The following is an 11,930-nucleotide window of genomic DNA, read 5'->3' as shown; positions in this document are numbered from 1 at the left end:
TGCACGTGTGCGTGTTATGTTATATGATCAAATAACGCATGTCTTGAGAGTTGAGATGGATCTTTGTGTGAGGTGAGCATATATATATATATAACCTCTTCTCTTTTGGTTAATGTTTGTGGCTAGTTTCTTCTCGTTAATAGACACTGTAGAACTGAAACAATGTTGATCATGTAGAGATTTTCAAGATGAATTAGTGAATTTTGCCTTGCGATTGTGGTAATTAATATATGTATAATTACATGAGACTTGTCAGGTAAAAGAGTCGCTAAATTCGGGGCCTCGATTTTAACCTTGCATCTCAACTAGATCAAGTGTCAATATGTAATCGATCAAATTGGATTGATCATGCTCTTGGACTTTGGGCAAGATTAATATGGAGGAGGTTAAGAACTATGATGCATAACTGAAGTTGAGTTTCTAGAATTTATTTTATTAATTAGTGCATTAATCAGATAAATTATTGGTGAGGTGACATGCAGTTGATGTAGGAGTACTTTATTTTCTTATGATTTGCAAATTAATTTATTACCGCTATGTTTCCATCTTATTTGGCTTTGTTTGTATTTCTATTTTTAATGTAGTATTTTAGTTAACCACAAGACTTTGCAAATAAAAAAACAAATCTTATGTTTCTACCGTGTTGGAAAACGGAAAAAATTCTGAGATCAAAAACGAAATCTTTTAATTAACTTCTATGTTTGCTGGAAAAAAAAAAAATTGCCAAGCAAATTTTATCGTATTATCTTTCTTATAAAAAATAGATTTTTGGTAACAGGATTGGTTGATATATACTAGTTAAATTCAAGTCAAACTTGACAGGGGATGCATGTTTGGCCTTATTAATTGAATCTTATGTTAAGAGATAATTCTTCCTTCAGCTATATGAATTAGTTGAGCTACAAGTTACTATTTTGATGAGACTTTAATTATTTCTGAATTGGTCTAGCTAATTAAGAACAGTAAACTCGTCACTTTCACCCTCTCCCGTAGGACAAGCATTCGCACATGTATCCTTGAGAACATTGATTTTGGATTAGTTCCAGTGTTTATTCAGTTCATAATCTCGTGAACCTAACTGCCACTTGCATTGTGTAGAACTAAATTGCTAGCTATTGGTTAGTTGCTTGGTACTGATTTAAACGACAACTAACAGGAATAGATCTAACCACGTACTAATTAATTTTCCTATTTGTAGAAGTAATTAAATCAATATTTAATGCGACCAATCTACCGATTTAATTGCTATTGGTCCGTAGCCCATATTTTACTCATCTGTCTTATCAACTATTTCTTTTAATACTAAATATTTTTTTTAACAAAAAAAATTAAGCCCTAATAAGATAATAAAGTGTAAGATGTACCGCCTTATATATATATATAGAGTGAGGCTACTATGCTATCGGAAGCATGGAGCCTTCCGTGCTTCCAGCTCGTTTGCGATGTTGCGACTTTCAAATCGTCGATCGGCTCCGTTAAACTTGATCTAGAGTATTTGAAGTATCTAGAAAATAAATTTTATAATTTTACGATATCATTTGCCTAGTGAACGAAGGGGCTCAAAATCAACGGTTGAAAATAAAAATCTTACAAAATGTAATAATATGACATTAAAATTTTAAATCAAAGATATTGATCTTGTTTTATATAGTATAAAGAATTTTCTATCAAAATTTCACGTGATTTGGATATTTCTACACCGTTAAACTTGCAAACGGCTCACTACGGCCATTGAAATTTGTTGATTTTGAGCCCATTCGATCACTAGGCAAATGATATCGAAAAATAATAAAATTTATTTTCTAGGTACTCCAAATACTCTAGATCAAGTTTAACGGAGCCGATCGACGATTCGAAAGTCGCAACATCGAAAACGAGCTGGAAGCACGGAAGGCTCCGTGCTTCCGATAGCATAGTAGCCTTACTCTATATATATATATATATATATATATATATATATATATATAGAGTATTGTTTAATTGCTGATCTAATTTGGTGCACGAGATGTAAGCATGCACCTTGTAGTACAAGTAATATTTTCTCCAAAATTATAAATACTCGAGGCTTCACTACTACAAATTCATAATTTAGTGGTATTTACTCCGCAACATTTATTTAAATAACGCTAATTAATATATTTAACGGCATTACTTGAAAAGTACCGCTAAATTAAATAATTTAGTAGTAATTTACTATTAATGTTGCAAAATAGAATAAATTAGCAGCATAAATTAGTAAATGCCGCCGAAGTTTCCGGTATTTAATAAAAAAATAACACTAAATGTAATAAAGTAGCAGCACTTATTGCTAAATGCCGCAATATTTGCTCCGCAACATTTATTTAAATCATATCAATTAATATATTTAGCAGCATTACATGATAATTGCCGCCAGATTTAATTATTTAGCAGCAATTTACTATTAATGTTGCAAAATAAGATAAATTAGCAGCATAAATTAGTGAATGCCGCTAAATATAATAAACTAGCAGCACTTGGTACTAATATCATTACTAATTAATATATAACTATTAATATATTCCCTTTTTATTAGAATTAAAAGTTTAAAATAAAGTTTAAAATTCGAAACATATAATTTAAAAATAAAATTATAATTTTAAATTTATTTAAAATTTATATTTTAAATTTTAAATTCTAAAATTATATTTTTAATTTTTAATTTTAAATTTATTTTAAATTTCAAATTTCAAATTTAAAACTCTTATTTTGAAACTTAAAATTTCATATTTTAAAATTAAAATTTAAATTTATATCTAAATTTAAAAATTTAAAATTTAAAATTTAAAAATTAAAAATAAAGATTTAAAATATAAGAAATTAAAATATACATAACTAATAGTCGCTAGCGCAAGTGCAAAGGATTGGTTGTTATACTCGATCCTCAAATTTAAATCTAGTTGATTCACATTTTTTCAGCAAAGTTTAAGACAAAAAGAAATAAATGAAGCGGGTAGCATCTCAAAATAATAAATATAAAATAAAATTACAATTTTAAAATTTTAATTTTTAAAATCAGATATTTGTATTAGCGGCATATTATTTATGTGCCGCTAAAAGAATGCTGCTAAAATTTTTGACACCCGGTTTTCAAATTGTGGATTCACTTTAATCTCAAAAGTTTACAAAATCTAATGTATTAGAGTGTATGTACGTACTATGGAAACATCCTGATTTTAATCCCGGCCTCCGTCGATTTTTCTCTTCAGATGGAAATTTGGTGTGAAATACTTCCAAGCAAATCAATCATCACGTGTGCCAAAAATCTTCTTGATTTGCCTAATAAATTCCATATATATATATATATATATATATCAATAATGTTACCAAAAAAAATGAAGAGATTAAGTAACTTTGTATTATATCATTTCAGAATTTCCATCTCTTCTGATTCTTAAAAAAGAAAAAGAAAAGAAAATTGGCAGGACTAAAATTGGAATGTTTTGAAAGGGAACTCCAGCTACGTACGCTTTAATTAGGAAAATCCTGGCGCGTAATCTACCAAATAAGAAACCATTAATTTTTTTTTTTTAAAAAAATTGGAATGTTTTCGGAAGCATATGTCTCTTCAGTACATATAAATATATATCCATTAATTAGCATATATATATATATATATATAGCGTGCACCATGCAATCAACTTAATTACTACCAGCTGAGACTACGTACGTATGTACATCAAAACGCTCCGAGAACAATGGAGGAGGAGACCGCAGCAACAACAAGTATACTGCGGCGACGTCCCCACGTAGCCCTCCTGTGCAGCCCCGGCGTGGGCCACCTCATCCCCCGGCTCCACGGCTTCTCCGTCACCCTCCTCGCCAATCCCCTCGGCTCCTCCGCCGCGATTCCACCCCTCCTCCCCGTCGACGGACTACCCTTCCGATTCGTCCCACTCCCCGACACGCCGCCCGACGCAGGCCCGCCGACACAATCTAGCTCCCCCGTCCCCCGCATCGTCCGCGCGGTCACGTGCAACCTCCCCCACGTGCGCGCCGCGCTGGACTCGGCGGGGCCCCCAGTCGACGCCCTCGTCGTCGACATGTTCAGCGTCGACGCGCTCGACGTCGCGCGCGAGCGCCGCGTCCCGTGCTACATGTTCTTCACCTCCCCCTGCACGTGCCTCGCCCTGCTCCGCCACGTGCCGGCGCTGCACGAGGCCGTGCGCGGGGAGTTCGCGGGCCCGGTCCGGCCCCCCGGGTGCGCCCCGGTCCGGCCCGAGGACCTGCTCGACTCGCTCCGGGACCGGACCGGGGAGGCGTACGCCGCGATCCTGCGCGTCACGCGGCGGTTCGGGGAGGTGGAGGGGTTTCTGGTGAACAGCTTCGAGGAGTTGGAGCCCGGGGCGTTCGCGGCTCTGAACGGCGGCGAGGCGCGGGGCCCACCGGTCTACCCCGTGGGGCCGCTGGTCCGGACGGGGCGGGTCGAGCCGGGCGAGGAGTGCCTGATCAGGTGGCTGGACCGGCAGCCTCCGGGCTCGGTGGTGTTCGTGTCGTTCGGGAGCGGGGGGACGCTCTCGCGGGAGCAGACGCGCGAGCTCGCCCTGGGACTGGAGGCGAGCGGGCACAGGTTCCTGTGGGCCGCGAAGAGCCCGGTAGAAGGGCGGGCCCACGGCGCGTTTTTCGGTGGCCGGAACGGGCCGGCGGCGGAGTACTTGCCGGCGGGGTTTGCGGAGAGGACGGGGGGAGTGGGGCTGGCGGTGGCGCGGTGGGCGCCGCAGGCGGCGGTGCTGGGGCAAGCGGCGGTGGGGGGGTTCGTGACGCACTGCGGGTGGAACTCGGCGCTGGAGAGCATCGCGAGCGGCGTGCCGATGATCGCGTGGCCGCTGTACGCGGAGCAGCGGATGAACGCGGCGATGCTGGCGGACGAGGCGGGGGTGGCGCTGCGGCCCCAGCGCTTGATGGAAGGGCAGCAAGGGGAGGCCCTGCGGACCAGGACGCGCCTGCTCAGGGATGCCGCCGCGCGTGCCGTCGCCGAGGGCGGCTCCTCCTTTCGAGCACTGCACGACCTGGCGAACAAGTGGAGGCTCGCCGCCCATTAATTAATGTTCGGATGGAGAGATAAAACAAGTGCATAGTTCTAAAAACTACTTTTAAATGTACAGGCAGAAAAAAAAAAAAAAAAATTAACTCTTTTTTTTTTTTGTGAGAGAGAAAAATATTAAATTATCCACTTTTTTTAAAAATTTTTTCAAAAATAAATTCTTTTAGAAGTGAAAAGCAACTAGATTTTTAACTTTCAGTCTTTCGGCACCAATTATTAAACTTTTCTCCAACTAGAATTTTTTACTTTTTATTAGAGAGAATGATATCAAGATATTTCTTTATCTCGGATAGAAATAAAGAATAATTAAGTTTCAAATTTGGAATCTCCATTATTAATTAATTAATTAATTATTAAGCTTTTAGGCAACTGCACTAACAACATATTAAAAGTTTGTCTGATAATTCATCTATCGTCACCGGTGGACTGTGGCCTTAGGATTGGAGCTCAACTGTTCTCGTGGACTCTGAAGGGCCGACGCTACAACCAGGTGTATGCCATGCCACATCGAGGGCCGAGTAAACAGTGGGCTTCTCAATTGTGATTGTATTTATGATTTAGTGGGCCTGATCTTTTTGGGCCTTTCTAATGAAGAGTTTCTCGGGCTTAATGTATTGTGAGATCCCTCCTACGCTTTGGGAGTCCACTAACATGATGTTTTCACTACTTAGGGAACAAACATATTTGATAATTTAAAGCGGCATTTTAAAAAATTAAAAAAATACTATGAAGCTTTCCTCCTACAATATATTATTAATGAAAATGCCAGCAACTTGTTGCACCAACTTATTGTATTAGTACCTACGAAATGAACATAAAATTATACTCTGATGATTGGCTACAAATATAACGCTCAATTACATCTTCCCCGCCTGTAAATTCAACCCAACTTTCAAATTTAAATTATTTTTTTTAATAGCGATGGAATTTATAAAATTGGCAGATTAATTGACCTGGTGGACCAGGTCCGGCCAATAATTAGAGACGGAAATAAATAGATTAGGAGAAAAAAGTAATAAAATGACATAATTAAATACTGATTTTTTTTTTTATCATATATAAATTTTTAATTTTTTTTACTTTTTTTTCTATGCTTTTATTTATTTTTACCATTTTTTTTTACTGTGTATTTTGACCCCACGACAAAAACTTGGTGGACCCAAGTTGCAAACTCTGACTGAATCGGCATCTGGGACCCACCCACAGTCCACACCATACATATAAGTCCAAGCCAACGATTCCCGGGGGTGCTCTGCCAATGTTTTCCTCATCATTTATTAATTATTTATATGAGTACGATTAGAGGTCCTCCGTAATATATTCTTATATATTTTTAATATATTAAAAATAAAAATATTAAAAATTTTGATTAATTGATACACGCAGTTGAGAAATATTATGTCAAATTGCCAACACATTAAATATCTATGGAAGCAACTTTACTTTGTAACCTAAATCTTTTGCCATTAGTTATTGCTATTAACTTCCTGTGATATAATTTATTTCCTGCACCTGGGCCACCATATCTCCTGCAGATCACAGTGTTTAAAAGCTGCTGCATTGGGGAGACACAAAATAGTTAAGGAAATGTTAAGTCTCCAACCAACAATGGTTCTAATCCAATAGCTTTTAGGATTTAACCGGTTCATTTTGGTTTTTGGTAAGCTTGGCTTTTAGATGACTAGATTTCTAATTTTACAACCCAATGTGGATTAATTGTAGAACTAATGGTCTATATATAAAATATATTCTTGACTAAGACATCGTATATATGGAATTTATAAAAAATATGGCATAAAGCTAATAGTGAAACTTCTAAACACAGCGACAAAAATGATATAAAACTAGCTAGATAATTTATATTTGTTAGCTATAATCCTGTACACTGACTGTTTTTAGCACAAGTAGCAAAGGATTTGATGATTATACCCGACTTTCTAAGTTCGAGGTTTAATTAATTACTCCACATTTTTTATCGGTTAAATTTTTCTTTTTAAAAAAGAAAATGAAGCAGAGTAACATTCTACTAGTCTCTCTCTCAAAAAAAAAAGCTCATATTCAAAGATGATTTTTTTTTTTTTGTTATGAAATTGCCTTGTTTACCTGATCATTTCATGTTATTTTAAATTTAGGTGGTGGAATAAAAAATTGGTAAGTAGTTTAATTCTTTCTTGTGGACATATTTTACTCCATCGTTTGTATCTAAAATCCAATAAGATATTTATAATCTTATCTGACAAATCTGGTATATATATGTCTTTATATGATTAATTAGTCCATCAAATTGCCAATGTAGCATGGATATTGTATTATGAAAAAAATCTTTTATGTAACAGATATTCCAATTGAAGTAATGGTGATCAATCAAACATATCTATTAATTATTCTGCATAAAAGTGCAATTTTTTAATACCATTTGAGTATGAAGCTACCAAATTTTCATTAATAAAAGTTTTACCATCTTCAATGATTTTTTTTCTCTCCAAAAAAAGAAGAGAAAAAACTATCTTAAACGATTTTGTTTGTTGGTCGATTGTAAATCCTGTGGAAAATATAGAAAACATTTCTCGTGTTATAATTTTGGGACAAGAGTTCTTCCTAAATGTGGGCTTCAGAGATCTTTATATTACTATTATTGTTATTATTATTATTTCATAGAAGACAAGCATGAGACCATATATACAATCATTCACTTCATTTAATATTTACTTATTCGATGACATTTTGTTAGAGAATTTAATTAACTGCATACTCCATTTACTATAAATCAATAGCCCTGATTGGATTGAGTATCTCAAGTGATTTTGTAGCACAGAGCCATTAATGCTTCAAATCAAATAAATATGTAAAAACAATTTAGACATTCATTCCAAAAGATTGAACATAAAGTTTTAATTAATTGTAACATATATATCGAGTCCGACTATTGTGTTTCTGGAAATATAAAAGAGTTGGTGCCTCCGTTATTTTTAATCATTGGATCAATCCTTTTTTATCATTTTTAACATTTGAATTAATATTAATTTTCTAAGGGGACCGGTAAATTTTGCGAAGACCACTATCATTCCAACTCTATATTTCTTGATTCAAAAGTGAAAAAGTCAGAAGCACGAACTTTTTAATATTTTCAAAAACATAGTAGCTCTGCATTATATACATATGGAGTATGTACAAAGTGAGATCGATGATGCTGAAATTTCTTTCCCGCAAGGACAGCATTGGAGAGGAACCCGCGGCTCTCTCGCCACTGTCGAAGGGGACAGACATAAATTCGGGCCATGAATGTTCCTCAGAGATCCCTGCCACACTTCTTTGTTAGCTAGCTAGCTACTAACTAAACAACAAACAATGTTGCCTGTGTCATCTTCCTCCTCCACCTTAATTTCCCTCTGCCCCCACCCCCCCTTCAATTAATGGTCTTGGCATGCCTAGCATGAATGCATTACATCTCTCTCTCTCTCTCTCTCTCTCTCTCTCTCTCTCTCTCTTATTTGATCTTTTGGGGAAGTACATTAAGATGTTTTATTTACCAAGAAAAAAAAAAGGGATCTTTGTCAAATTAGAGGATGATCCGGTTTTGTACGGAGGCCCCACTACAATACATCTTTGTGTCTTATTAATACAACAAGTGGATAACTGCCAGAGCGATGATGATGATGATGATGATCTATGATGAGTGCTGCAACTAGGTAGAGTAATGTTATGTGTGTTTAGAAGTTTGATGAAGCCAAAATATTAGTATATATGCTGGTGATGTAATTAAGTTTTGAAAAAAGGTATAAACGCTAAACCACTAATTAAGAAGCTGTAGTACTTGCAAGTTGTACTAAATCCAACTTTGTTAAGAGTAGTGATTAGTAACTGTTGGTTAGAAACAAACAGAAATATCTCTTTCTATCCGACCATTAAGCTTACTGGTTGGCCCGAACCAATAGATTAACATTATTATACAAGATCTTGTGCAAATCTCTACTGATTTAGGTTTAGTAGTTTTGGGATACATGGTACAAGCATTAACGCATGAATATTCGTCTAGTACGTGCATGCGTGCATGCTACCTAGTAGTTCATTGCACCTAGCTTGAGTTCACGAGTCCAGGACTCCTACCATGTGCATGTACGAAATTTTGAAAGTATTTCTATCTATCAGCTTAAGTTGTTGCATACGTCCAAATCTTTGAATATATAGGATATATACGTCCAAATCTTTGAATATATAGGATATATACGGCTCTTGGATGAAGAGATGTGCATAGTGATCCTCTAGAATTGAATGCTATTGATAGCATAGTAACTGAAATCTCTCTCTCTCTCTCTCTCTCTCTCTCTATATATATATATATAAGGTAAAAACGTATAGAGCTTATTTGAACTATAGACTATTTTGAATCAGTTGGCTAACCTTTCACAATTTTGATTTTATTATCCAGTATTTTAATTTATTTAATTTGTGTCAGTCGACAATGCTTTTACTTTAAAATTTAAATACGTTGTTTATTTTAGTTAGTATCTTATGCAATTTTCACAACTATGAATCATTAAAGTAAGTAATTAGTTTCAATTTCGAAGTCAAAATACAGTCCGAGTGATTCAAATCAAACAAATTAAAATATTAATAGATTGAATAATTTATTCAAAATAGTTTATAGTTTAGATAAGTCTGGCGTGTTTTTACCTAAATATAAGACAAAATTAATGAAGGGTTATAAATATTAGAGGTTCACCAATTTATGAATGCACCAGTGCAAGAGAACATTTGTCCATGAATATTCTCTCTCTCTCTCTCTCTCTCTCTCTCTTTAGAGCATGTATGGCATGTATTTGAGGCTTCAAAAAGGGGAGAGTGGAGGGGGGAGAGGGTGGTGCATGTAGAGCACTTTTCCCCCTCCGTGGGGCATCATGTTTCCAACGGTTAAGAGCCGATGTAGTGAGAGCGACCGATGGGCATGCAACAGGAAAATCTTGCGACTAGTGTTGGGGTGGAGCCCCACAGGATCCGACACTCGGAGATCGCACAATTCTCAATCTCTCTCTCTAATTTAATAAAGACCACTCCTTTTATTTATTTATTTATTTATGTATGCTTCTCTGCTCACACTCACATTTAAACTGCCCATTCATTCAAAACTATGTGTTGGTATTAGATGAGCCTTTGTCTCCGTGAGAGATAATATCTATAGCTTATCCTGCCCCATTTATCTCTCTCTCTCTCTCTCTCTCTCTCTCTCTCTCTCTCTCTCTGTGCATCATACCTCTTTCGTGGTGCCATTGAATGCCTTGTGGTAGGAATCAATGAAGCATCAGAGGTAGAGAGAGAGAGAGAGAGAGAATGCAAAATGTATTAATGAAGCCCATGAGAGAGATGATACGGCGCTATCACAGCATGTATGGGAGAGCATGGACAGACCCACATAATAATATTGGGTTCATGCATGAGTTTTATTTGTTTTCCTTTTTTTTTTTGATAAAAATAATATCTTTGCTGAAGTTTTGTATCTTCATTTTGCATGAGTTGTTAAACTACCTCTCTCTCTCTCTCTCTTTCTCTCTCCATATATATGCGTCTTCGCATTTATAACACTTGGGAACTCAATGGAAACTTCAAGTGATGTTTCCAAGAAAGTAAAACTGGAAGTTGAAAATCGAGTAATGTCGGCATGATTAATAATGGATGAATTGTATAGCTTGCTTCTATATATTAGAACGACAACACCCGCATCCTGCGGGATCTGCGAGGGTTAGGCTTCGCGAGAGATGGTTCGGAAGAGGAGGAATTCAGGAGACAGGGTTCGGGACATGCGGGCAGGGTGACACGTAGCCCTCCGGAGGACCCACGTTACGTGGGCTGGGCGTGAAAGGGAACGGTAGAGAGGGGGGCGCTGAGAAGCGGCCACGCCGGGAAGCGGCCACGCCGGCCACAATAAAACTCAAGATTATATATATCTATAGATTGTTATTGTTATTGTTATTTTTTTTTTTGAGAGAGATAGGTAGCACACTACCCGCTTCGTTTATTTTATTTAGAAATAAATTTAGCTGGAAATGTGAATCAATTAGGATTCGAACTTAAGACTTCAGGTATCAACCACCGAGCTCTTTGCTACTTGCTCTAGGAATGGTCGGTTTATTGTTATTATTATTATTATTATTATTATTTCGCGAATTAGGATATTCAAATTTTTCGCTCAAATAATCTCGCATATGATTAATCCATTCGTCTTCGGTACTTAAACGTGCACCCTCACCTTGAACCCTTACCACTTAAAATCTTGGTGGCTTGGCAAATAAAATGTTTTAGCAGCTCTTTGCGAGCAACAAAAAGCATGGCCTATAATGACACCAAGAAAATAACACCATATCCAACGAATAAATTATTTGATTAAAACCTAAATGTTAAACATAAAAAGGTGTCGTGGTGTAGTTGGTTATCACGTCAGTCTAACACACTGAAGGTCTCCGGTTCGAGTCCGGGCGACGCCAAATTTTACATTTAAGATGGTATTTTTTGATATTGTGTTTCGCATATTGCGGTTAATCGGTTGAGATATATTTTCTACGTTCCATCTCTATATGCTTTTTCTCAACTCCATTCTATCTAATGGTGTTAGATAGATCTTAATACCAAACTAAGCCTAAGAAGAAGAGTAGCTAGAGATAGATCTCAATACCAAATTAAGTCTAAGAAAAAGAGTAGCCAATAAATGATCGTGGGTATAACATTTTTTTTCTGTTCAAATTTTTTTTTTGAGAAATAGGTAGCCAACTACCTGCTTCATTGTAAAATGAATTAGGCATACACGATGGAAGTAACTAGGGCCTCCTAACCGCGCCAATGAAACAGAAAACAGAAAAACCGAAAATGCCTAAAG

At 36.8% G+C, this 11,930-nt stretch overlaps 1 protein-coding gene and 1 non-coding gene across 2 annotated transcripts; both read left to right on the top strand.

Moving 5' to 3' along the window:
* On the top strand, window positions 3,717-5,060 carry LOC109710273 (hydroquinone glucosyltransferase-like). The gene has a single exon (XM_020232782.1). It carries the CDS (start codon window positions 3,717-3,719, stop codon window positions 5,058-5,060), a length of 1,344 nt encoding a protein of 447 aa, XP_020088371.1.
* TRNAV-AAC lies at window positions 11,468-11,541 on the top strand. The gene has a single exon. It is a non-coding gene; the product is annotated as a tRNA-Val (tRNA).

The sequence above is a fragment of the Ananas comosus genome, linkage group 5 (genome assembly GCF_001540865.1).
Source record: "Ananas comosus cultivar F153 linkage group 5, ASM154086v1, whole genome shotgun sequence".
Classification (NCBI taxonomy): Eukaryota; Viridiplantae; Streptophyta; class Magnoliopsida; order Poales; family Bromeliaceae; genus Ananas; species Ananas comosus.
This window is presented reverse-complemented; position numbering and strand designations above follow the sequence as displayed.

Excerpts from the sequence above, each read along its gene's own strand:
- LOC109710273 (XM_020232782.1), top strand. The coding sequence starts at position 3,717 with ATGGAGGAGGAGACCGCAGCAACAACAAGTATACTGCGGCGACGTCCC.